The sequence below is a fragment of the Primulina eburnea genome, unplaced genomic scaffold, assembly GCF_022965805.1.
Source record: "Primulina eburnea isolate SZY01 unplaced genomic scaffold, ASM2296580v1 ctg536_ERROPOS2741112+, whole genome shotgun sequence".
Classification (NCBI taxonomy): domain Eukaryota; kingdom Viridiplantae; phylum Streptophyta; class Magnoliopsida; order Lamiales; family Gesneriaceae; genus Primulina; species Primulina eburnea.
The window spans coordinates 53,140-80,105 of record NW_027331327.1 but is presented as its reverse complement, the minus strand read 5'-3'; the positions used below and the strand labels follow the sequence as shown (position 1 = coordinate 80,105).

The window sequence follows — 26,966 nt, the reverse complement described above, 5'->3', positions numbered from 1 at the left end:
GATGATTCACACAGTAGAATTTGACAACGAAAACTCTCCTCCAATTGAAAAAACATGGTGGTATATAACATACACAGACAAACAGTATATGAACTGAAAAAGTAAATGTCCTTACAGTTTAAACAAGTCAGCGCATGACAATAAATCCCTGAATAATATGCATTGCATATTTATTTCATTATGGTGGAAAGGTGCTTTTTTGTTTCATGTATGATCCTGTTTGCAATTGCAGGAGGTAACGTGTGACCCTTGTGTTGCCGCGGATGGACATGCATAAAACGCGATAGAGGCATGGCTCGAGGAGAAAGACACATCCCCTGTTACTAATCTGCCACTGTTACACAAGATCCTTATTCCAGTTATATCATCCTTTCTTAAATTATGGATTTGGAAGTCAAGAAAAACATCTACTTAAAAGCAATTAAGTTCCCACAGATTTTCTGATTTTTGTAAATTCGACTAGAGTCTTGGATCCCTCCATCAATTTCCTCAGTTGTACTTGTATATGAAGAAGTGAGAACGTTTGACCACTGTTAGATACTACAGAAGTTACGAAAGTGTTTGCCAATTTTACCATTTTTGTATTAGCGAAACTAACAAATAACAGAATGACTGAACCAAGTTCATAAAGACAAAGCTATACAATATGAGCATCATATATGTAAAACAAAAACCAAAACGAGGCATGTAGCAAGTACGATTTTCTTAAACCATATTCGTTCCTTCCGGTATGTGTTTCGAGGATGTAATTGGACATTTGTTTCTTAAGATACAATGGACAGACCCGTAGTAATGTTGTACAAATCATCAACGAAAGAGTTCCTGAACTTTATCAATAGAAAATGCAGGAACAGAAGTGCAGGACCGTGGGAGAAATTGGCATATAGTTGTAAAAGGTGGCATAGATTAGCTAGGCGATTTTTGTCTTGATCAGTCCGACTCACCTAGGTCGCGCTCGTACGTTTACACACAATTCAAGCATTTTCAAGTTCAAATCGGGCACATGATTTGCACCTCGCGCCTACGTGCGTGAGAGAGATTCTTGATCAATCATTCTTATACTTATAAGAAGTGTGACACAATATAAGGTCACACGTACAACTTTATTTTTTTTATGTGGGACAAATCCATAATTGTTTAATTTTTTCATCCACGTATGGAAAGTTCATTAACACACACAATCCAAAATATTACATATTCATATAATCCAACAGTGGTACGTTTACGAAGTTGGATTTATGCCAATAACTGTACATCTCTCACTTTGTTATTATTTTTGTGCGTGACATTTTTTTGTCTCGTTTTGTCGTGTGCAATACCATGCGGCATACAGGTAAATGCTTTTATAAAATTGAATTAAGTTAAATTAATTTTAGATATAACGGATGTTGCATTGGGAGATATATTTTTCATGGTATATAAGTAGTATATGTATTTCGTTCGTGACATATATATTTAATTCAAGGTATTGAAAATATTTGGCCCGATATGAATTTGAAATCAATTACAAATAATTTTGAAATTGAAAGGAAGCAAAAAAAACTAATGAAATCCAAAAGCTTCCTGTTAATGTGCGTATGAAATGGATCGCATTGTAACTACTCTCCAACGTATTTTATCGATCTCAAAAGAAAAAGTGTTTTTTGTACAAATCGTATCAAGCTTTTATACATTTGCTAACTAATGTTGTTGACTAAGTATTGAAACTAAGTTGCTCTATTTGACTAAGTATTCAAAACACGTTTTTGGTTGGTTTAGTTGGTAATGTGTGACATCCCCCTCAAGCTCGGAGTAAGTTCAGCATGCCGAGCTTGGATATTAAGACATGATGCTGATCAGATCCCAATGCCTTCGTGAAGATATCGGCAGGTTGAACGTGGGTTTAAATATGTGATGTGGCAATGGTGTGATCCTTAATCTTCTCACGGATGAAATGACAATCAATATCGATATGTTTTGTGCGTTCATGATATAATGGATTGGCAGCGATGTGAATGACGGCTTGATTGTCACAGTGAAGTAAAGTTGGAGTATCTAATTGCAGTCCCATGTCACTGAGGAGGCCGCGTAACCACACAATTTCACAAGTTGTGGAAGCCATGGACCTGTATTCAGCCTCCGCCGAAGAGCAAAAGATTGTGTTTTGTTTCTTGGACTTCCAAGAAATTGGTGAGCCACCAAGTGTAACAATATAACCAGAAACTGATTTGCGGCTCATTGGGCAGGAAGCCCCATTTGAATCAAAGTAGGCATAGAGACGAAAATCACAAGAAGAGGAGAAGAAAATACCCATGCCCGGGGAGCCTTCAATGTAGCTAACGATCCTTTCAGCAGCACGCAAGTGGGAAGTCTTGGGGGCCTGCGTGAATTGACTAAGGTAGTGCACTGCAAAACAAATGTCTGGACGAGTGATTGTGAGATAAATGAGGCGTCCAATAAGTCGTTGATACACAGTAGGATCAGCTATAGCCGAGTCAGGAATTGGAGAAGTGCATGTAGAAGCAAAGCTTTGGTCAAATGCAGGTGTGGTTAACTTGAGATGTTGTTCCATAGGAGTAGAATAAGGCTTACAACTAGCCATGCCAACATCAGAAATTAACTCAAGGGCATATTTGCGCTGGTTTAAACAGATACCATGTTTTGATCTAGCCACTTCAAGACCTAAAAAATATTTGAGAGTGCCCAAATCTTTAATCGCAAAATGGGAGTGAAGATAAGTCTTCAATGCTTCAATAGAAATGTAATCATTCCCTGATATAACGATGTCATCGACATAAACTAATAGAATGGTAATAAGGGCAGCTTGGCGCTTAATGAAAAGTGAATTATTATGTTAAGATTGGAACTTGGACCTAACTCAACCCCAAAAGCTAGCTCAAGGGGGGAGAATTGTCCAAGACCATTTATATAACTCCCAAGTATTTTATCCTACCAATGTGGGACAACTAACACACCCCCCTCACGCCCAGAAATGAACATCTGGAGCGTGAAGTTTACAATTGACCCAATTATGGACAGATTGAGTGTCTCAACTATGGGCAAACACACACCTCTCACGCTCAGGAATGAACATCTGGAGCGTGGAATTTACAAATGACCCAATTATGGACAGAACGGGTGGCCTAATTATAGGTAGTCCAACATATAACGGTGAAACTCGGGCTCTGATACCATGTTAATGTACATATGAAATGGATCGCATTGTAACTGTTCTCCAACGTATTTTATTGATCAAAAGAAAAAAGTGTTTTTTGTACAAAGTGTATCAAGCTTTTATACCTTTGCTAACTAATGCTGTTGACTAAGTATTGAAACTAAGTTGCTCTATTGACTAAGTATTCAAAACACGTTTTTGGTTGGTTTAGTTGGTACTGTGTGACACTTCCGAATAAGTATTAATAAGATCAAGATTATGGTGAAGATTCTATGGTGCTATAACTGGAAAATAGGTGTGTGCTAAATCATTCATTGATGGAACCAAGATTCTAATATCTCATAAGTTTTGTAAGAATTACTGTGTTTTTCCCTAATTCATCAAATAACATATCAATTCTGATCAAAATATATCTGACTCGAACTAATTTAAGACTAAATTTGTATGTCTAATACATGAAGACAGGTAAAAATCTGAACTGTTTTAGTAACAGGATCTCCATCTTAATGACAACCTTGCCTTTGCCAAGTCTTCATGCTAAACTCAATCCAAGTCACTTTCCAAGAATCCAAATCGGCTCGAACTATCTTTGATCGCGTTCTAATCATCTGATTCTACAACCGTACTTCATTCACTTTTCATGTACATAGATGAATGACACATTAGTAAAATAATTCTTAATTTATTTTCGAGATATTTGCCATTCATCCATGTACATGAAACAAATGTAAGACAATAAGTAGAACAGAAGATCTGAACTGAAATTGTATCAATGATCATCGGATCAGTCAAAACCACGACCAAATAAAATGTTTCACGGACAGAACCAACATTGCTGGGTGCTTACTGCAAGATTTCTTCTAGCTTGTTGAGGACTTCCTTTATGTCCGGTCGGAGGAGACGCGAGGGCGAACAACAAGACATTGCGAGTTGAAAAAACCCAAGAATACAATGTTCGACAACTACCCTTTGATCATTGCTTAGGCCAAGAAGAAAGTCAGGATGATACAACTCCATGATACGGTCATCAAGAATGGCACTTCTCATAGCACTCGGTAAATAAAAGTCTTGATCAGGGTTAGGGTTATCATCCACCGGTTCCTTTCCAGTCAGTAACTCGAGAAGTATGACCCCAAAACTGTATACATCGCTCTCTTGGCAGACATCTTTCATTTTAATCAACTCGGGGGCTTTATACCCCTGAAATGCAGAAGCTTCAAGCATTTGCCGAGCAGCAGTTGGATTCAAAAGATTGTATAGGCCAAAATCCGAAATGTATGGCCGGTAATGGCTATCCAATAGTATATTCTTTGACTTGAGGTTTCCATGGATAATGGCCTTTTCAGAAGACGTATGAAGATGATGAATCCCTCTAGCAATCCCTATGGCGATTTTGCTTATGATGGGCCATTTGTGAGCCTCGCCGTTACTATCTGCCCATGTTCGGCAGTTATTAGTACACCAAAGTCAAGTATGTTGAAAATATGGGAAGCAAGAAAAGGAAAAAATGAAAAAAGAAGCAATCACACACTAATAATGAGCTAAGAATCTCGAAACGTTATAAACACGTGCAAGGGTAGAAAATATGGAGACAGAGAAAAATATAAACTACTTCCACCAGAACTACTCAGCAGTCTTCTCTACTTATCAATGTTCCAACAGCTAAAACTAACATCAGATAAATTCAAATCAGTTGAAAATGAATTTCGATAGCTATAAATGCCGTTAGCGGATAGCTAATGAAAATAGAATCTTGCTCACTTGACAAATTAGAAAGAATTAACCTTGAATCAGTGAGTAACTGAGGACCATGCCAATCATCCTACATATGCTTCGACACAAAAAATTAAGAAACATCTAAACCAATATCAAATACAGAAAATTCCGATGCGAGCATGATATTCGTCCCTCAAAACAAATCTTTGTTCTTTCAAGCTATACTTCTCTTTTAAACATCCGGTTGCCTCTAACCATGAGTCCATATCAATGAATACTGACATTATTTTCATTTCTTCAAAGTAAAACCACTAGAAAACCCTTTTAAGCAATGTAAGAGTAAACAAATACGATAAATTTCTCTTTTGAAGAAATTTGCTTTTAAAGGTAAAATCAATTACTCATGGCATTTCATAAACTGAACCCAGAAATCAAACACAGATATTTCAGAATCACGCACAACCCGATAGATCCACAATCTATCACCATATTCATGAAGCATTAACCAGAATAATTTTACGCAAAATGGGCCAAATTTCCAGAATTTTACCTCTGATAAATTGAGCCAAATTTCCAGAACCAAAAAATGGATGAACCATCAATTTCTCCCCTCTGGACCCTGCATAAAATGCATTCAAAGGTACCAAATTCGGATGCCTAACAGACCCCAAAAACTCAACAATCGGTACAACATCTTTCATCCTCAGAGTACAAGTAGGCCTCAAGAATCTGAGCAGCAATGTGGGCGTATTTGAATTGACCAAACTAGCCCGGTACAGAGTCCCATAACTAGATTTTCCTATAACCTCACCAGGGGCATCAAGAATTTCCTGTACAATTAGATCTTTCCCACCTTGAAACTTAATCAAATCCTCTGTATTCGCCACCCCATCTACTTCTTTACAATCAAAAGCTGCTTCTATATCTCTTGTACCACTTATTTCTTTTCTCTTCTTCTTCCTCCTCCTCCTCCTCCTACAAATGATAGCGAAAACAAGAATTGTGAAGAAAGTTAGTGACGCTAGTCCTATGATTAAGATCAACTTAAGCTTATGTTCCATTTTCTCATGAGAACGGCGATGGTTCTTCTGGAGATCTTTTTTGGGGGTCAAGATAGGAGCTTTATGGTGTTTCTACGAAAAATATGAATGCCCCAAGATCTCGAACTGGTGTTGGAATCTGAAATTCAAAATGTGAAAGTGAAATCCGAGGTAATCCCAAGAAATTGTTTAAATCCTCCTCATATTGTTCGTGCGTACGTGTGTGAGTGGGTGGGGGAAGAGAGAGAGACTACCAATATATGGGATTATTTATCCAGCGAAAGTTGTTCCTATATTCGCTGTTCATCAACTCCCCCCACTCGTTTTCTCATTTATTTATTGAGCAGATCTCGTTAATTTTTATCCGTGAGACATGTTATATGCGAAAGTTGTTCCTATATTCGTTGTTTATCAACTCCATCATTGATTTTTATCCGTGAGACAGGTCATATAACAATGTTATATATATGTATATATATATATATATATATATCTAAACGATATCTAGGGTAATATAAGTAGTCTCGGTCAAGGTTCTAAAATGCGTCAAGCGCTCCGAAGCGCGGATGTCGAGTTCTAAGCTTTTAAAGTTTAAACGAGATTATCGTAGGTTTAAGCGTGAAAAAACGTTTTTTATATTTAGTATAATTGTAATTATCTCAAACCAATAAATACATAAAATAATACATAAATATGATAAATTTAAGTATGATGCATTAATTCTCATATTTATAAAAACATAAAAATCTTAAAATTACAATCTTTATTTGTTTTTGCAACTAGACCACATTACAAAATACTAAATATTTATCAAACCATTATCAAACATGCTTAATCAAAATTAAAATTTAAAAATAAACATCAAATTATAAACCTAATTTATTATTTTAAAACAAAAGACATATCTTCAAAATAAAAAAATTTAAAAATAAATAGATGATATGAATTATGTTTAAGCACACTTAATTAAACGTCTTAATTACACTTAATTTGGTCAACTACAGTTTAACCGCTTTTTTCGCTTTTCTTCAAAGGGTTGCTTTTTTGTCGAGCTTCAAGCTCCGCTCAAGAACACTGGTTTTGGTTCATATATCACTTGTGCGAGCACTGATTAGATTATTTAGAAAAATTATCAATCCCCAAATGTAAAAAATAAAATAAAATTGTGCGCATAAAAATGATAACTCGAGAATTATTCTAACCGTTTCCTCGTTGGAAGTATAGGGTTCTTGTGAGATGATCTCATAAATATTTATTTGTGAGACACGTCAACTATGTCTATATTTACAATAAAAGTAATACTTTTGACATAACAATAATATTTTTTCTTGAGTGATCCAAATAAAACATCTATCTCATAAAATTTACTCATTAGACCCTCTCACAAGATTTTTGTATCATTGAAAACGTATCATCTATAAGGCAAAAACTTGTGTGAGACGGTCTCACGGGTCGTATCTGTGAGACGGATCTCTTATTTGGGTCACCCATGCAAAAATATTACTTTTTATGCTAAAAGTATTACTTGTTATTGTGAATATGGATATGGTTGACCCGTCTCACAGATTATGATCTGTGAGACGGTCTCACATAAGACCTACTCCATCTATAAATAGTCAAATTTGCAAGAGTGCTTATTCCATCTTTTCTGTAATACAAAATGGTTGGATCAATTAAATAAAATTGAGTCTTATTTAGATAAAATAAAAATAGTTGAGTGTATTTATTTTGTAAGAAATTAAAGAATACGGAATTATAAATTATGTTCCAAAACTTAGGGGGATAAAGAAGATTAAGCACGTGGTCCGGATTCATTAAGTGTCTCTCAATTTCTGGCGAAGAAAAAAGTAACCATGTCCTTCTCCAATATATCCATGTTTTTAAGTGAACATAAATGTATGATTCTGAAAATAAATATTTATTTTTAATAACAATGACTTATTTGTTCATGTTTACTTTATATGAAAGATTCTTCATATTGCATTTAATTACTACAAATGTTTGCATGTTTCATAATTGGCTAGAATCAATCAATTAATGCTCCATCTATAAAATTTAAAAATAACCAAAAATTAGCACCATATGGGGGAAGAAAGCAAGAACTAACTAACTAACTAACTTACTCTGCACATGCGTTACGTGTGTGTACAATCTTTTTTTTCATTATCGAAATATTAAAGTGAAATTTGACAAATTATAGAGAGACTAAATTGATATTTAAATGGTTGGAATTAAAAATAAAAGTTTTGTCTTGAATTTTTTTTATAAAAAAACGAAAGTGTAATATTAGTATCATATAAGGATAAAACTGGAAAAAAAATTGATGTCCTCTCTAGGTAATTATTATCATGTCCTCACATTTAATAATATAATAAATATATATATATATATATAACTTCTAATTGATTTAACTTTTATCAGAAAAAGTAAATTAAAAGTGCAATGAGTAAAAAACACAGATCACCAACGACTTAAATATTTAACTAATTTTGTTAAAGTTTAATATATTTTTTTAGAAAAATAACATTCATCGCATGTGCATTTAGCCATTAGTAAATACATCCTCATGTTTATATATATATATATATATATATATATATATATATATATATAATATATATATATATATATATATATATATATAGGACATGATAGTTATCATCTACGAAGGACGTCAACTGTTTCTTCCAACTTTACCTTATGTGGTAATAATATCAAACTTTTGTTTTTCGTTTTTTTTTTAAATTTCAACACATTTTTATTTATTATTTTTTTTCAACAATTCAAATATCAATTTAGTTTCTCCATAATTTGTCAAATTTTATATATATAAACGATCAAAATTCCAAAATTAATCTTAAAAATATTTTTAAAAATGAAAAATATCATAATAGATTTATATTATGATTTTCACATTTTTAGAAAAATAACATTCATCGCATGTGCATTTAGCCATTAGTAAATACATCCTTATGTTTATATATATATATATATATATATATATATATAGGACATGATAGTTATCATCTACGAAGGATGTCAACTGTTTCTTCCAACTTTACCTTATGTTGTAATAATATCAAACTTTTGTTTTTCGTTTTTTTTTAAATTTCAACACATTTTTATTTATTATTCTTTTTCAACAATTCAAATATCAATTTAGTTTCTCCATAATTTGTCAAATTTTATATATATAAACGATCAAAATTCCAAAATTAATCTTAAAAATATTTTTAAAAATGAAAAATATCATAATAGATTTATATTATGATTTTCACATTTTTAATTTTTTCCGCAACTTCATTTGTATTTATTATTTATTTAATTATTTTAGCCAACATCAATTTTTATACCGCTTACAAAAATTGTATTATTAAATTTTATTTTAACAATTAAATATATATCTTCCTTTCACGTCTTACTTTTTCTGCTAGTTAGTTGTTATTATCCGTAAACAACGTGACAAAATGTCTCAATCATTTGGCAAATTAAAATTAAGTCATTAAATTTCAAAAATTCGTGAGAAACAATTGGTAGCATCTAATGTTTGTCGTTTTATTAAAAAATATAATTTGTGATAGCACTGTAACTCTAATCAAGTTTCAAATTTCGAATGCTATCGTAACAGAGACAATTATTACGTCTGATTAAATTAATGACACAAATAATAGGTAGACTTTTTTCTCACTTTATTTGCACATACCAAAAAATGCAATCCCTTACCCCACGTGTCATTTGGAGCAAAAAGTGAAACAAATTTTTGGCCAAAAAAATTATCCTTGCATATAGAGAAAGTGTCTTTTGTTTGGACAGGCTCTCAATTTGAGTTTGTGTACTCGTTATTTTCTTATTTTATTTTATTAAATATTATTATTAATAATAAATTTATATATAAATTTAAAAATATTTTTAATTGGAAATGTGTACATATTTTTCATATTATGAATTTTAAAAATGTTACTTACAAGTCGCCAATGAATTTTAAGAATAATGGGAATTCCTGAATTTTTCAAAACTAAAATTTAGTAATATAATTTGGTTGGTAATGAGCACATGCAAGAGACAGACATACCATATCTTCAATTCTGTTAAAATATATGAGATTAAGGCAGGGGCTCATTGATTCTCACTTGTACTCCTCATGAAAACGGCAAGAATTCTATCCTTCCCCCACCCCTAGATTAGAATTTCAAAAAAAAAAAAAAAAAAAACTCTGTTAAAATATATTAAATATCAGCGTCATGTTTAATTTCCAATAATCCTAATATTGGAAAGACACAATAATTAAAATATGTCTAAAGTCAGAAATATATATATGAACTTTCTTAAAAAATGTGGGAGATCTATATGATCTAATGATATTCAAATGGAGAGAGAAATACTCTCGATGTGACATAAACTGTAAGGACCGTGTATCGTATTATCATAAATCTTATGTTGATTATCGATAATTCGTGAAATTGTTATGTGATTATGTATAGGATGTATATCTTGACACTGAAAATGAGAAAATAAGTATTGGATATGAATTGACGTTGTAAGAGCTCGAGTGGAAAAGCCGGAAGCCAATATAGTACAAAAATCAATATTTGTATAGAACGTGTGGCGCCCGGACGGTAGAAAATGACCGCCCAAGCGCCAGAAGATATGAAATTTGTGTTCGAGCAGAAAGTTCCGTTCCCGAGTAATAACTTTTGACCGCTCGAGCGCGACACAAATACAACTCGGGGGCAGAACATCTCGCGCTCGGGCCCGAGAATTCTACCGCCCGAGCGCCGAAGCGGTGGGGATAAGAATAAAATTTTCGTTCATTTCTTTCTTTCATTCCTTACCGTAGGTTCGAGAGAATTGAGAGGAAATCGATTTCCTTCGTCTGAATCGACTTCGAAACGCTGTCCAAACGCGGAACAAATTATATATTTTTGATCGTTGCGTCGAGGGCTTCTGACTGAGCTAAATTTCTTCTGGTTCCAGCAGCTCTAAATATCAAAGTGCTGGAATATCATGTATTTGAAGTTGAAATTCCTATATGTAGTAGAATAACCGACAAGAAACTCGTATTCGAAGTCGGAATTGAATTATGTACTGAATTGGATTTGATATGAATTTTTGAAGTTTTAAATGATATTTGAAACTCATATTAATGATTTTAGATTATGTTATTGATTGGAATGTGTATGTTATTGATGTAGATAAAGTATTATACCGATATCTTCAGGCTACATCAACTGGAACGAAGAATCGATGTATGTTGCGACCGGGTAACATACGACAAGTATCTATATTATATGATATATGTTTGACTGATTGGATTGAGAATATGTGTCTATATGCCTTATTTGTTGAGCTATATGGCATGCATGACATTGTGATTTGAATATCGATGTATAAAATAAATGTTTTGTTAACACACATCGTTTGATGCATACATCGATACATGACATGCACGTTGAGCTGTGATCCTTAGATATCCTGATATGATTTGATTGGATTCTGAGGTTTGTGAACACAATGCTATGTTTGGTATTACATGACCCTTAAAACATAGACATTTGTGGCCCCGACGATTGATTTGAGATTTGTGATTTCATGACGCTTCGTCGACGCTATCATACATGTATCCCTTATTGAGGCCGGTGTGCCAGCTCGATCATTGATTTGATAGCGATTCGTTTTATTCTGACATGTACTCAGTGGATGTGCATATTACCTGATAACTCCACGACATACATGCATTGCATACCATATATCATTGTTTAGATACTTGTGGTATATATGATGGTTGTTCCATACAGAGCTTTGCTCACTACCAAGGGGGGCTGTTGTTGTCTTTGTCTGTAGACAATGGCAAGTACTCCAGGATATCAGGAAGCCGAAGAGGGTACTTCTGGAGGAAGTCACAGTTTGGGATGAGGTTTTATGTTTTGTTTCTTAGTATATATGTATATGTATCTATATACCGGAGCATGTCCCGAAGATAGGAGTTGTTTGTATATGATTGTCTTTGATTACGTGTGGACATGTTTATAATGTGAGATGAAATACTATTTTTAGTATTTAAATAAAATGATTTGGGCTCATTCTAAAGAAAAATTTAAACTCGTTTTCTGCTGTAATCAACTAATTTTAATCTGATTGTGTTGTAATAACGATAAGGAGCTAAAGACCCCACACAAACCAACTCACTATTATTAAGGACATCATGGATAAATGATAACTACCAAGAACAACAAATAATAAAGCAGGACAACTCCCAAATAAATTGTGTGTAGCCACTTTTATTAACACACACACACAATTCATGAAATGTAAAGGATTGCACTTATTAAGATACCTCAACCTCATTATGGAATTTTGTATAATTTCATCACTTAGTTCTGCTGTAGCACATGTATTTATTACTTGTTATTGATGTTTTAAAACAATAGTAAACCATTAAAATTAGGTTTTAAGAATACTGTCGTAATTTTTTTATGAATAATGTCAGAAATACACGCAATATATCGTTACAACGATATTTACAATCATTATATCATTATATTTTGTATTCAATATATGACGTGATTTTGATACAGTCAGTCCAATTTATTGGCTCAAAATTCGTGGCCCTTCTATTGTGTTTATATATATAAGAGGCCCCCACAAAAAAAAATAAATTAATAAACTAACAGAGAGTTAATAATTTGGGTCCCAAGAGCCCATAACAATTTGACATATCCACATGGAAAACTAAATGCAGAAACCCTTTTATTACATGAATCCAACAACTTTCATCATACATCGATGCCCATGTTTTAATTAGTTCAGACAAAAACTCGGTATCGTGAATTAATTTTATGAGATATATTTTTTATCAGATTCAATTTATGAAAAAATATCTACGGAAGCCTACTCGTTAGTCTATACCACGCAATTGAGCCCCCGAGTTTGTTATGCGAATACTCTACTCTAATAATGTATTTGATACAATTCGATGAATTCGATTGTTTTCATCATCATACAATATTAAATATTGTTATTCAAAACTTTAGAAGCTAAATTTTAAACGACCCACTCAAAATATTTTTTTTATCCCATTTTCAATACCATATCTTTTTTTATTTCCTGAAAATTCTTCTGTGCCATTAGTATTTGATGTTGGAGGATTTTTATCTACAAGATATATTTCCAAATTGTTAATCAAAAAACAAGTAATCCCGAAAGTACAACTCCGAAAATGTGAAAACTTGTGAGACAGATCTATTAGTAGGATCATCCATGAAAAAGTATTGTTTTTTGTACTAAGGCTACATTTGGTTAGAAAGATAGGATAAACTAATGATTATTATGTAAATGATTAAAAAAATGATTGTGATAGAAATGTAATATATTATGTAAAATAGTATTATGTTTGGTATGATTTTTAAAAATGGGATAATTTTGAATTTTTTGATGAAATGACGAAATTGCCTTTTTCTTTATTTTTTTCTTTACTCCGGCGACGGCCGGCGGTGGTCCGGCGACGGCCCGGCAAGGGAGGTGCTCCGACGGCCGGAGGTGGTCGACCGGAATCGACGGTGGCGACCGACCGGAATCGGCGGCGGCGGTCGGCCGGAATCGGAGGCGGCTGTCGGCCGGAAGTGGCGTCGGCGGTCAGCGGCGGCGGCGGTCGACGATTGACGTCGGCGGTGGGCGGTCGGTGGAAGGAAGTGGTAGTGAGTTTGGATTTAAGAGATGTGTAAAATTGGAAAAACAGATGGATTAAGAGTGAGATAAATAATCCTAGGGGGTGAGGATGTATTATTTTAACCTACTTAATATAACCTAATCATTCATAAGAGGGATTGACTTGATTAAATAAAAATCGTATCAAATGCTTGATTAGGTGGGTTTATAAATCATAAACCCACCCAATCACCCAAACCAAACGCCCCCTAAGAGTATTACTTTTTATTGTGAATATCGGTAAGGTTGATCCGTCTCATAGATAAATATTCGTGAGACCGTCTACTCCTCCGAAAAACCTAGATGTGCTTGATCAAATAAATTGATTAAACCAATTGATGATCAACTGATTTCGAACTTAAATCACATTGTATGCATTCAAATATGTTATTACACAAATATCGCGATCCCACGATGGAGTCATTTAAAATACAACAAATAATTAGTAATGTAAATTATATGCATGTCATATTTTATGAACAAATTTTATACGTGAAACGGAGCGTGGATAACACAAATTGAATTCAGCGTATATCTAAACACAACATAGAGATTCCATGTATTGAAATCCATTTGTACCAGAAAACCTCAAGCAATCTTCAACCTCAGCACCCTCGAACTCATGCAACATTTCAAAAGTCTTGGAATCAAGATTGAACCTTAAAACTTTCCCCGGAATCTGCAAAACCAAGAACGAATTGCCCCCTTCCTCATCCGCAACAAGCGAAAATATCGAGAAAGCGTAGTAACACCAGTCCGTAGGATCATATCCATCCCTGATCATCCCCGGATAAACAGCAACAACTGGTGCAAGATCGACCTGGTACTTAACAAACCACTCAGAGTGATCCTTCTTCATCTCGTACACGTCGAACCCAATATTCGACCCACGAATATCCATGTAATACAAGTGCCCACAAGATTCTCCGAAGTAAAAATTGTCTCTCCAGTCCCAGCCGTGCGGGATTGGCGGCATCTGCATTGTCTCCAATGCCTGATTCTCAATATCGAAATATAAAGAATCTCCTATCCCCGTATTGATCCAATGAATTGCGCCATTGAAATAGACACCATTTTCGAAATTGGCCTCTGCCGTGAAGGGTTCGCTGCATATTCTCCAAGGACCTGTGTTGGATGAGTAACTTTCGATTTGGTATCGGTATTCATCGGTTTCGAATCCTCGGATGCAGACAACTGTGTAATGAGGAGACTTTGTAGGATCAAAAGCCAAGCTCATCCCACGAATTTGATTCGAAATCCCTGTTCTCGGTTCCAAATTTGGAAGCGTGGAAAAGTTCTTGGTGGTTGGATTGTAAACGTAATATTTCAGATTACGTACCCGGGCCCAAGAGCTGCAACAGAGCAGCAAGCCATTGCAAGATTGCAAAATTCTGATGCCGGAAGGGTCTTTGGTGAAGTTAAGCTTATTGAACGGCGAGTTCCTTGATTTTTGGTTGGAAAAAGGTACAAATTCGAAGCTTTCGTCGGTCCGAAATCCAGAACAGGGCAAGAAAAGTCCGATGGCTGGATTGGGATCTGGGTTCCGGAGATAACAGAATTCAGGATTTGTGATCAGAGAGTGCCATTTCTTGGATACTAGTTTGAAACCGATGAGTGATTTGATGGGAAGACGAAGTAAAATTTCGACCAACAGATCGTGGATTGAAGCAACAATATGAGCTGATCCAGCCTCATCTGTCGTTTTGGATAGCTTGATTTTTGTTTTCATGATTTTTGTGTATTTGATTTAGAGGTTCACGACTTATTTTAAATCAATCGAAAGATTTCTGAAGAAGCCGCCCGTAAAATAATTTGGCAAAAACTTGTGTGAGACGATCTCACGGGTCAAATTTTGTGAGACGGATCTTTATATGGGTAATCCATGAAATAGTATTGCTTTTTATGCTAAGAGTACTACTTTTTATAGTTAATATGAGTAGGGTTGACCCGTTTCACAGATTGAGATCCGTGAGACGGTCTCACATGAGACCTACTCAAATAATTTTTCCTTTGACTCATGATTGATGCAAAGACTCTTGCAGAAGAAGCTTTAATAAAAGTATTTAGCAACTCAATGAAATAGATAATTTGATTTTAGACTTAACATTTGTTTTTGTTTTGTTTTTGTTTTGTTTTTATGTATTTATATTTATTTATTTTGAATATTATATAATTATTGAAAAATATCAAGGTTCTAAAAAAAGTGAAACACTCCAAAATGTGAATGTCGAGCTCCAAATTTTTCAAACTTAAACAAGATTAGCACATGCTTAAGCGTGAAAAAACGTTTTTTATTTTTAGTATAATTATAATTATTTAAATCAATAAATAAATAAAATAATACATAAATACTATAAATTTAAGTTTGATGCATTAATTCTCATATTTATAAATACATAAAAATCTCAAAATTACAATCTTTCTTTATTTTTATAACTAGACCACATTAAAAAATTCTAAATATTTATCAAATTATTATCAGACATGCATAATCATAATTAAAATTAAAAAATAAACATCTAAATTATGAATCTAATTTATTATTTTAAAATAAAAAACATACTCTCAAAATAAAAAATTTAAAAATAAATAAATACGATTAATTATGTTTAAACATATTTAATTAAACGTTTTAATTATACTTAATTTAATCAAATTAAAATTTAATTGCTTTTCTCTTAAGCAGACATTGTTGTCCAACTTCAAGTTTAAACGAATTTTTAGAAGACCGAAAAATATTATATGACAGCGTGTCAAAAGAATACGGAGTGAGTCTCATATTAGACCGTCTCACGGATTTTAATTTTTGAGACGGGTCAACCCAACTCATATTCACACAAAAAGTAGTATTCATAGCATAAAAAATAATACTTTTTTATGGATGACTCAAATAAGAGATCCGTCTCACAAATATGACTCGTGAGACCATCTCACACAAGTTTTTGCCAAGAATACGCGGGGTGACCCATGCCCAGAGCTTCAATTAGTCCTGGTTCCCCTAAAACCCCAATCTTCACCCATCCCATAAACCCTAAATTGCGACACTCTTTTCCGCAATAACGGGAGCAATGGGAAGCGACACCGAGACGGAGAAATCGCAACAGAAGGAGAGGGAGAAGAAGAAGCTGATGGCACTAGCTCCCATCGCCAAACCACTCGCTGGCAAGAAGCTCTGCAAACGCACCCTCAAACTTGTCCGCAGAGGTTCTCATTTACATTTGATAACAGTACATTTTCACACGTGTTTGAATCATGTCAGTGATTTATTTTTATTTCTGTTTGGGTTATGTTTATTTATTGAATCAGTAAATTTTGCGTGTATTTTATAATTAATAAATTTCAGCCGCGGAGCACAAGTGCTTGAAGAGAGGCGTTAAGGAGGTCGTAAAAAGTATCCGCCGTGGCAACAAAGGGTATAGTCATACAATGATGAGTTTGTTGTGCTATTTTGGTTGATATCATCCCCATTGTATGTTTGATATTTGCTTATGTTTGTTATATGTTGATTCGGATTGCCCATTACCATCAACATTGAAGGAATTCTGGCATATGATTATTCACTGCGTTTTTTGGTCCTTGTGGTTGGAAAGGAATAGAAGAATTTGTGAAGATGAAAACGATTCAGCTGAACAAGTATGGGAAAAAGTAAAATTCAGGATTGCAACATGGACGATGAGATTACAAGAATTTAGTCATTTATGCATAAATGATGTAGTTAGAGATTTGAAGTTCGTATTGCCAGGTCAATAGTTTCATCGGTGGTTCAGATTAGGTTATGTTAGCAAAGGAGTTAGTTCACCGCGGATTACTTATCAGCGTTTTATTGTAACTCAAAATTATTATTATATCAAAATAGTCTTTAATAAAAAAAAAATGTAATAATATGATCACGGCAGTGATCAGCAATGAGTATAAGTAGTACTTACATGTTTTGATATTTCTTTTGGAACGGTTAAGTTAGCTAGTTGACATACAATTTACACAAGAAAGAAAGTGAAGCATTAGATAATTGATCTTAAAAACTAGATCAAAGCCGTTTGAGTGGCTCATTGACCATGACAAATATATTTACACGAGGATTGAAGTTTGAGATTTGTGTCAAGGGTTGTAGTTTGAAAAGGATTTGCAATGTTAATTTTGACGAAATATATTTGGCATACTGAGCAATTTAGTCAATGGACCTCTTGATTAATGGAGGAGTATAGCTACTAGCTGTTGAGTTACATTGTTCTGTGTGATTTAAACTAATTCTTCTCCTTTCTTGCGCAAAATTTTGGAAATTTGTAAGATAAGTTTTTTATGACGACTTGGTAAGAAAAAATGGCCGATTTTTGGAGCTTCGTAGAGCTGATAAAATGAAAATTACTTTAGGCCTTAGAGATCTGTACCCTTCTTGAGTGATGGTCGATGGGTTTTAGAATCTTTAGAACATTTATTTTAATCCCTAATGCAGATGTGGCAGAGCTGGATTCTGTCATCTGCATTGCTGGATTTGTCATTTTGGTTTTCCAGATGGTTTTTGGCTTAAGGTGGGGAAGGGGGTGTGGAAGAGGAGGATGATAGTATGCTCAAGAGCCAATTGTTACTTTTTAAATGAACTCTTTTGGTTAAAAATTTGTATGGTTGGCCCGATCTAAAAATGGATTTTCCAGAATTTGCCTTGTACACGACTTAACACAATCTTGATACCTATCTTACTTTTATAATTGTATTGATGGCAGGTTATGTGTTATAGCTGGGAACATATCACCTATTGACGTCATCACCCATGTTCCAATCTTATGTGAAGAAGCCAATATACCTTACGTATATGTTCCATCAAAGGAAGTAAGCGTGTCTTGTTCACTCCCCCTCACCACCTATTACAATGTTAGAATTATATGGATTAAAATTGTGGATATAGTTGATGTATGAATTAGTTTATGATGTCTGCATGGAAAAATGACTATTTGATTGACAAGAAACTGGAGGTGGAAAACTCTTTCTACGAACAATTCCTGCACGAAGTTGCTTGTCCAGCAGATACAGTGGAAATAAACTAGCATGTGTTAAAGTCTAAAGATCTGTTGGTTGTTCCCTCATGGTGTTTGTCTGAAAAATATGGAATTGAATTAATTTTTATCCAAACATGTGAAAAGGTTGATGAGAAACTGTGACAAATGGGGACGCTTACCAACATACATCAAATTTCAGACAAAGTTTGTTCAAGAACAGTTACCTGTCGTTGTTTTCTATTCCATGCATGATATTTTTCACTGTATTCGATATCTGAAACTTCTCAATGAACATGGCAATCAAGTACTGCTTCAGTTATTTTCATTATCAGCCATCAAAACACCTTGATTGACAGAATTGGAAACGATTGACACCTTGTTTTAGGACCTTGCAAATGCCGGAGCCACCAAGAGGCCAACTTGTTGTGTGCTGGTACTAACAAAGCCTACAAAAGGGGAACTTGGCCAGGAGGAACAAGAGAAACTGAAGGGAGACTACGACCAAGTTGCGTCAGAAGTATCTGAATTGGCTAACTCGATGTTTTGAAGCTCCAGGCGTCGCACATTTTGGAGTTAGTCTGTAGTTTAAATATCTCAACCGTCAGCCTCATTTAGCTGGTATATCAATCTCAAGTTTTTCTGACGAGAGAGTTTATTCAAGTTAGTGTTCACTGGACTGTTGGGTTAAAATTGTTCACCAACTATGCGCACGAGTTTTCCCAGTCAGTATTTCTGATGTATCTTTTTTCTTCTTCGCATGACAATTACTTCTTTTCGTGATGTGATTTCTCTACACCTCGTGACACAGAAATGAAATTTGGAATTCAGTTGTTTTAAAAATTATTATTAAAAAATATAGAATTCCATGCATACATGCACGTACCATTCAAAGTAAATTTCAAAAATATGTAGAATCAAACAATAGATTTTATTGTTCGTTAAATAAGTTAATATAATTCTTTGGAGAAATTATAAATTAAATTATAATCTCTCTCCTCTTACTCTACTATCTCAATCTTCGCTATAGGACACCGCCCCATAATCCATTAAGGTTGATACGAACCACCTTTTTATAAAAAAACCTCACCATCAACCTTAGATTGGTTACTATGTGACATTGTCTCCAAATTGTCTACACATTTTTATATTATATTAGTCCATCGACACATACGTTACATGTACATAGAATATAAATATTATTCGTAATTGGAATTTATGTTTGTAAATTTGAATATATTTATAATCTTTGTTCAATGCTAGGATCATGAGATAGTGCGAATTTTGTTTTTAGAGGTTTTGAGTGAATAATTTTAATTTTTTGCGCCTTATTTATTAAACATCTAGGAAAAATGGTAATGACAAATTTGGACATCTATTAAAATTATGAAATATAGTTATTCTAAAATCGAATCGGTCCATAATTTTTTTGAACTGATTCGATAAATATTTGACTTGATAAGCTTTTTTCGAACAAAATTCGAGCCAAAATTATTATTTTTCAATAGTTTGTGAGTAGTTATTTAGATTTAAAGATTTTGAACCGAACTTCAACTATTTTTCGAGGAAAAAAAATTTGGAGTTTCGAACTCAAACGACATCATTCAAGTCGAATTCAAACATTAAATTTTAATTATATTATTCAAACCTTAAATTTTGGTAATATTCAATTCGATTATACTCATTTACACCTATATTATTTTTAACCCCGTCACAAAAAAATAGGGTAATAGTGAGTTTTTTTTTAGACGAAATGTTACATAATTAAAAAATAATTTGTTAGAACCCCGAGAAATACGTGTACACTTTGTAGTTTGTAAGAATAAGAAAATCGAGGCCACTCTCCCTTCCTGTTGTTGCAATGCCACCCCGACGCCACGCCACGCCACGCCACGTCTCCAAACTTGCCCAAGTTGTTTGTCCCCCATTGCAGGTAAAGTAGACCCTACCCCTGCGGGCACTGCCCGCAGGGTAGATCTAATGGCTCGGAAAAATCCGAGTCAATTTTTTTTTTTTTTAATACATAGTGGTGGGCCTCAATTTTTTTTTTTTTTTAATACATAGTGGTGGGCCCGGATCACTCATATGGAGTGATCCGGGCCGTTCCCTTCCCGTGCAGGCAGGGCAGGGTGAAATAATCCCCCCATTGCCACCTCTCTTTCCTCAGATCGTACTTTTTTTTGTTAAACTCTCGGATCAAACTTTCCACAATCATTAAATAACTTTAAAAATCTCCATTTGGGCATTTGTCAGTTTCAACACCTTTAATTTAATTGGTTTTGCTGGTGAAATTATATCCGTGAACTTATTTTTATACTGAATTTGAGAGTTGCTTTGAGGGATCCAATCCAAAATGGAAAGGGTTGAAGTCGGGAAAGACGGTGTCGTGTGGTCGACGGGAGAGGAGGATGGCGGGGAAGATGTGTTTGCTTGCAAGGAATCTGATGCTTTGGCCGCTGATCATCTTGTTGTTATGGTCCACGGTATTCTTGGAAGGTGAATTCCTGTATATTTTGCTCTTTTTTTTCCTTGTGCACATTTTTCTTTGGTGATCGTTATAGCTTAGGATTCTTTACAGTTTGTTTGCGTGCTATCTGTTTTGCTATCCCCCACCTCCCTCTTTTGATTTTCAAATTTGTTTAGTTCGGTTTATTCAGTGTGAAAGACCGAATTTTTTGACCAATTAATTTTTTTTTTGTTGATGTTGTGTTGTGTGTGTGTGTGTGGTGGGAATATTCAGCGTGAAAGATTAATTTTCTCAAGATGTATCCTCCGGTTGTTCCATATATGTTATCGCAGTGCCTCAGATTGGAAATATGGCGCCGAGCAATTTGTGAAGTTGCTTCCTGACAAAGTTTATGTTCACTGTAAGTGGTAAATTCTGTATGTTAATCACTACTTGCGATTTGAATTCTATGTCTGAAATTAAAAGGAATCCACCTCATCTGATCTTATGTGACTATATTTAGGAAAATGCTCAAGTGGTTTAAGTGGCATCTGATCCTCCTAGGTTGTTCATCTAATATTTAAAGTGCAACACCTCATCTGTTCCCCACCCTCAGTGGTTTTAGTGGCATCTGATCCTCATCCTCCTATGTTGTTCATTCTATACTGTCACAAAATGGGATTAACGTACTAAATTTTTTTCAACTGTTGTTAAAAAAGACGAATTTTTGCACAGATACTTGCCAGAATTTTAGCCTTTATCTCCAGTCATGGTTAGGACATATGAGGGTTATGAAAAAATTGTATTGCTCCCTCTTTTTCCCAGTCTTGGTCCACTATGATTTATGAGTTACCAAACCAAAGGCAACATGCAAAGATAGGGTGCTGGTTTTGCCACAAACTTACCTGCCCTTCATTTTGCTAAGATCAATTGAGCATGGGCTACAGAATTCCTTATGTTGGAATTGTTTTGTTCATTCTGCAATATAATGAAATAAGCTGTTTTCTAATCTCCTAGCTGTAGCATATTCAACGGTGGCAATTATAGGTTCTGTAACTACAGAAGTGTAACTAACCTTTAATTGAAATTCTTTGTTTTTTTTTCAGAAGACAGTTTAGTTTCGAAAGGAAACAATTAAGAATAAATCACATCTATTTAGCCTGCTAAGACCTAATAGACCTAATTATACTCTACAGCTGTGTAAAAGTGTCTTGTTTGTCTGCTTATCACCGGATCATCATTGACTTGTAGGCAGTGAAAGAAATATGGCTATGCTAACACTAGATGGCGTGGATGTAATGGGTGAGCGACTGGCTGAGGAGGTATACTCAGTTGTAGGCTGTATTTTTTTCCTGCCTTTTGTTCCGTGTAGTATTTATAGATGTAATCTGTGGATTTTGAATGTCTACCATCACTTTGGTTTATACATCGACCTGCCATTTAGGTCCTCGAAGTAATCGATAGGAAGCCTGGATTGAAGAAAATCTCATTCGTTGCACATTCTGTTGGGGGGCTTGTGGCCAGATTTGCTATTGGGAAATTATACAGACCTTCTAAAGGTGGTAGCACAGAACAAGTGTCCACCAATGAATGTAAAGAAGACTCGAAGGGTCTAATCGCAGATTTGGAACCTGTGAACTTTATCACTGTAGCTACCCCTCATCTTGGTTCTAGGGGTAATAAGCAGGTAAAGTTCTTATTTTTTGCTACATTTATTCTCCGTAGCTCAATATTAATATGCCAAATATTAGCTGAAACTTTGGATGATGGATATGTAATGCAAATGACTCAAGTGACACTAACAGGCGTATTCACGTAAGAATTTTAGGGGCTGATAGATTGTATTAAATTTATTCATCAAACCACATTGTAGTTGTTAGACTGATGAAAAGTTCATTGATTTGCTCTTCATGTTTGTTTTCAGCTTTGAAATACAAATTTGTGGCTCACCGCTCACATACCCTGCATATTGAAAAATTGGCAAGTAAATTAAACATCCGAAAATTGACATGGGGTGACAGGGATGTTTGTCGTTATATCTTTAAGTATGATCAATCTGTAAGGTATATAGAAACATGGGGAGCAAGGTTAAGAGTTTTTTTCTATTCATCTCCAGGATTCGGAATATTCTGAATAGCAACCCAAATCTTATTTGTGTCACCCTATGCATTCTGCATGATCTGATCTTCTCCTATTTCAGGTACCATTCCTTTTTGGTGTATCTGCATTTGAGAAAGTTGCTGGCCTTGTCATTCACTTGATATTCAGGAGAACAGGCAGACACCTGTTTCTCACAGATGATGATGAAGGAAAGCCTCCTTTGCTAAGGCGTATGACTGAAGATAATGGAGAATGTCAGTTCATGTAGGTTTCCCATCTGGTTTAAGATTGTTATTCCTATTTTAATTGAGTGCCTTACAGTAATTCAACTCGTTCATGTAGGTCTGCTTTACGATCTTTTCGACGCCGGGTGGCATATTCAAACGTTGGCTATGATCGTATCCTTGATATTGATTATTGCATATCATCTTTTTTCTTTGTTGATTACACTGGTCAATAGTTGTACGAAAATTTTATTAGTGACGAAGCAACTCAAATATTTTACAGTGTACGAAGGTTCAAGAGGCATGTATGAGCCGCTCGAACAACAATTATTGGTCCAACAATTCCCTCCAAGCGATCTCACCAATTTGTGACTCTTGAAAATTGGAAACATGATTTGGCCTTGATGTTATATTATAAACCCCTAGGCCAAAATTCAAGCTCATAGGAGTTGACACAATCAATAGTTTTATATTTAACATGTCTCAACGTTTGTAAGAAGGAACTTATGATTATACACTGGGGTTATAACATTCAATAAGTTGTTCGGGCACTGAGCAACAAAGGGCATCCGAAATCAAATGAATGAATATATGGGGCTTTCCGCTATAGGGATTTTGGACCTTTGGCCACATGGGTGTGATACTTATATTTAACAAGATAACATCCCTCCCTTTGTGTAGATTACACTGTTCAATATTTATATGTACTCGTCTCCTTGACAAATAATGCTTAGATATCGTGGGCTGGAGAACTTCATCAATTCGACGCACCAGTGAACTTCCTGAGGTGGTATTTTCTTTAACACGCAAATGTGATCTTGGTATTGTTTCCAGTCACTTGACGAGCCATGTTTTGTTTTTCCAGTGGGAAGATTCCATAGATGACAAATATCCCCATGTTGTGTATGAGGAGCACTGCAAAGCATGTGATGTGCCTCGGGAATATACGAAAGAAGATGATGGTTTGGACGAGCTGGAAGGTTTGTAACTCTCTTCATTATATCTTTGTTCGTGTAAGTTGGTGTTTTAGTATATTGGCGAGCTTATGTTTTGAGTCATGTTAAAAGTTATCTTATTCTTGCCGTCTATGATGCAGAAGAACTATTAAATGGCCTATCCCGCCTGTCATGGGAGAAAGTAGATGTTAGCTTCCACAGCAGCAGACTGAGATTCGCTGCTCATAGTGTTATTCAGGTGTTGCTCTCATTCTCTTTTTCCACGTCCTTGGAGTTCTTTTTTCCTCGTTAGATAATTTTTTTTATAGAATATGAATATCTATTTAATATTGATTCAAATTAAGTGACATTCAATTTTAAATCCTTTTATTCTTGAGGAGCTAAATTAAGCATGCACTCCTCTAGGCTCAAGTTGAGTACAATAATTTCACGGCCGTATGCTGATTCATCTCTCCTACAGTTATTTTTTTCCGGAATCTTGTCAGTAGTTAAAATTCTCGTTGTGTCGCTTTGAGATCTGAACCCAACTCCATTGCATTTCGCTCCTTCCTTTTTTCCCTTTCATAATGTGCTTGGTCTCAGTTCCCTCGATTTCACATCTTCTAACTAGTGTAATTGTTCAACCAACAACTGTTTATCATCATCTGCGACTTTTGGTACATTCACAGACACCATGCATTATTTCCAACTGCTATCATATATTGATTCAATTTAGGAGTTCTGTAGCACTTTTATGCGATCTTCGTTCTGCCTTCATTCTTGCCGGTTGCCACTCACTTTCGCCATGTCTACGATTTACAGGTCAAGGATCCGTACATGCACTCCGAAGGTGCTGACGTTGTACAACATTTGATCGATCATTTTCTTTTATAGAAGCTCAATAACACGAAGGTACATTATACAGTTGGGATTCGAAAAGGATGACTTGTAATTTCAGTGGTACAAGTACTGATCTTGGCCTTTCTGGGATGTTATCATGTTTATTAATTGATCATGAGAATTTTCTGTGTTCATGATCTGTATGTATTGCAAGCCATTAATTCATATGGTCTTCAATATTAACCATCTCTCTCGGTGCTTCCCATTTTGTTGCCTTTTCCAAATTACATGTATGTATATTGATATTGATCTGGTGTGTCGTCCATGTATGTGTATGAGAAACATTCTTTTAAAGCCTAAGGATCCCTTGCCCGACCACGGTGAGGCTCAGGTCCGAATTCAAGTAACAGTGTGAGATGTTTGTTGGGTAAATCTTCACCTATGGCGAGTAGGACGAAGTCGAATAAAAGCTATCAAATTTATTTATAATTTGAGGAGGAAGTCTTGCTGAAATCGACAAGTTCTTCAAGCATATTTTGCGAAGAAAAAAAAAAACTATATTCAAGTCAGTAATTCCCACAAGCATTAAATATATGCAAGTAGTAGATATATACGGTCCAAGTAAAAGTCATACCGGGCGATTTGGCAATGGAACTTGGAGTCGCTTAGATAAACTCGAAAATATATTATTACCATTTTCTGAATCGTACTTATTAGATATTTGAAATTTTATGAAGTGTCACCTCTCTTCTCCTCTTCCGGCTGGTATTCTACGGCGGAGGTTTTTCAAGAACAAAGAAAAAAGGTATGTAATTTGAGCTCCATTTCTGATCACGCTTCTTTTCTCCTCTTCTGGCCGGTATTATCCGGCGGCCCAGATTTGCCGGCTTCCATCGGAAAGTTAAGAATCGCTTTCCTACCCCTCATCTTGAACGCAGCACTGTCATACGCCCTTGCAGCGTCAATCTCATTTTCGTAAGTCCCCAACCAGACCCGACAGCTATTCCGGGCAGGGTCACGGATCTCCGCCGCGTACTTCCCCCATGGCCGCCTCCGCACCCCTCTGTAACTCTTTCCAACAGGCCTAAGGGGGGTGGTTTCGGGGACTTCCTCCACCGCCCTGGATATTGTTATCTTGTCTGGTGTTGCCTCAGCCTCAAATAAATCAGAGGGGCGTTTGAAATATCGAGAAATGAGGGAGTCGGGTTGGTCTAGACCCGAAGCCAACTCCGGGACAGGAGAAGTGAAGTCGATCTGGTCCAGGTCGGAAGTGCATTCTCCGAGGAGGTGTTGGCGTATGAGGTCCAACGTTAACGAGGAATCTGATGTTGTCATGAACAAGAATTTGGCAACGAAACGTCAACCGACATATAAACTATATATATATATATATATATATATATATATATATATATATGTATACACATCACAGCTTACCATGTATACATCTCTGCCATCTGCATGATACATGTTGCAAATTAAATTAAGTTAAATTAAATTATATATATAAATACTAGTAGATATCGTGGCACCTATCAAAATTTAATATATCAATAAAATATAGGTCTAGTCAGTTAATATGCTGGGTAGTCTTGATTTAAAATTTCATCCCATATACGGCATTTTAGAAAATAACAAATACAGAGAAAATTGCAATATATTAATTACATCTCTAACTATCAAATTTCATGTTAATTTAGGTAAAAAATTGTGTTAGACAGTTTTACAGGTATCACATACGTATATTTTATTTGGGTCATCCATGAAAAGCTATTACTTTTTATGCTAAGAATATTACTTTTTATTGTGAATATCG

General features: G+C 35.0%; 5 protein-coding genes across 6 annotated transcripts; 2 read left to right on the top strand and 3 right to left on the bottom strand.

Moving 5' to 3' along the window:
• Positions 1 to 3,485: 3,485 nt before the first annotated feature.
• Positions 3,486 to 6,189, bottom strand: LOC140821354 (putative kinase-like protein TMKL1). The gene is made up of 2 exons (XM_073181834.1): positions 5,421 to 6,189; positions 3,486 to 4,587 (listed from the first exon to the last, which is right to left on the bottom strand). Exons 1-2 carry the CDS (start codon positions 5,929 to 5,931, stop codon positions 3,998 to 4,000), a joined length of 1,101 nt encoding a protein of 366 aa, XP_073037935.1. The 5' UTR covers positions 5,932 to 6,189; the 3' UTR covers positions 3,486 to 3,997.
• Positions 6,190 to 14,118: 7,929 nt separating this feature from the next.
• Positions 14,119 to 15,358, bottom strand: LOC140821349 (F-box protein At5g07610-like). The gene has a single exon (XM_073181827.1). It carries the CDS (start codon positions 15,341 to 15,343, stop codon positions 14,150 to 14,152), a length of 1,194 nt encoding a protein of 397 aa, XP_073037928.1. The 5' UTR covers positions 15,344 to 15,358; the 3' UTR covers positions 14,119 to 14,149.
• Positions 15,359 to 16,605: 1,247 nt separating this feature from the next.
• On the top strand, positions 16,606 to 19,372 carry LOC140821347 (H/ACA ribonucleoprotein complex subunit 2-like protein). Of its 2 annotated transcripts, XR_012115716.1 has the most exons (5): positions 16,606 to 16,818; positions 16,958 to 17,027; positions 18,336 to 18,441; positions 18,994 to 19,241; positions 19,274 to 19,372. XR_012115716.1 is itself a non-coding variant. In XM_073181824.1 (4 exons), exons 1-4 carry the CDS (start codon positions 16,683 to 16,685, stop codon positions 19,153 to 19,155), a joined length of 474 nt encoding a protein of 157 aa, XP_073037925.1. In that variant the 5' UTR covers positions 16,606 to 16,682; the 3' UTR covers positions 19,156 to 19,372. The 2 variants fall into 2 exon arrangements, 1 of the variants encoding a protein (XP_073037925.1); XM_073181824.1 differs by having other exon boundaries at positions 18,994 to 19,372.
• A 1,385-nt stretch (positions 19,373 to 20,757) lies between these two features.
• Positions 20,758 to 25,385, top strand: LOC140821353 (lipid droplet phospholipase 1-like). The gene is made up of 10 exons (XM_073181833.1): positions 20,758 to 21,101; positions 21,405 to 21,472; positions 22,303 to 22,373; positions 22,496 to 22,738; positions 23,252 to 23,415; positions 23,494 to 23,549; positions 24,110 to 24,162; positions 24,241 to 24,355; positions 24,472 to 24,569; positions 25,133 to 25,385. The coding sequence occupies exons 1-10, from the start codon at positions 20,959 to 20,961 to the stop codon at positions 25,202 to 25,204; spliced, it is 1,083 nt and encodes a 360-aa protein (XP_073037934.1). The 5' UTR covers positions 20,758 to 20,958; the 3' UTR covers positions 25,205 to 25,385.
• A 596-nt stretch (positions 25,386 to 25,981) lies between these two features.
• On the bottom strand, positions 25,982 to 26,485 carry LOC140821345 (ethylene-responsive transcription factor ERF106-like). The gene has a single exon (XM_073181822.1). The coding sequence runs from the start codon at positions 26,483 to 26,485 to the stop codon at positions 25,982 to 25,984; it is 504 nt and encodes a 167-aa protein (XP_073037923.1).
• Positions 26,486 to 26,966: the final 481 nt, after the last annotated feature.

Coding starts and splice junctions, on each gene's coding strand:
- LOC140821347 (XM_073181824.1), top strand. CDS start 16,683: ATGGGAAGCGACACCGAGACGGAGAAATCGCAACAGAAGGAGAGGGAG. Junction 16,819..16,957: donor CCTCAAACTTGTCCGCAGAG/GTTCTCATTTAC, acceptor AATAAATTTCAG/CCGCGGAGCACAAGTGCTTG. Junction 17,028..18,335: donor ATCCGCCGTGGCAACAAAGG/GTATAGTCATAC, acceptor TATTGATGGCAG/GTTATGTGTTATAGCTGGGA.
- LOC140821354 (XM_073181834.1), bottom strand. CDS start 5,931: ATGGAACATAAGCTTAAGTTGATCTTAATCATAGGACTAGCGTCACTA. Junction 4,588..5,420: donor TTTGGCTCAATTTATCAGAG/GTAAAATTCTGG, acceptor GAACATGGGCAG/ATAGTAACGGCGAGGCTCAC.
- LOC140821349 (XM_073181827.1), bottom strand. CDS start 15,343: ATGAAAACAAAAATCAAGCTATCCAAAACGACAGATGAGGCTGGATCA.
- LOC140821345 (XM_073181822.1), bottom strand. CDS start 26,485: ATGACAACATCAGATTCCTCGTTAACGTTGGACCTCATACGCCAACAC.
- LOC140821353 (XM_073181833.1), top strand. CDS start 20,959: ATGGAAAGGGTTGAAGTCGGGAAAGACGGTGTCGTGTGGTCGACGGGA. Junction 22,374..22,495: donor GTGAGCGACTGGCTGAGGAG/GTATACTCAGTT, acceptor CCTGCCATTTAG/GTCCTCGAAGTAATCGATAG. Junction 23,550..24,109: donor TTCAAACGTTGGCTATGATC/GTATCCTTGATA, acceptor AATAATGCTTAG/ATATCGTGGGCTGGAGAACT.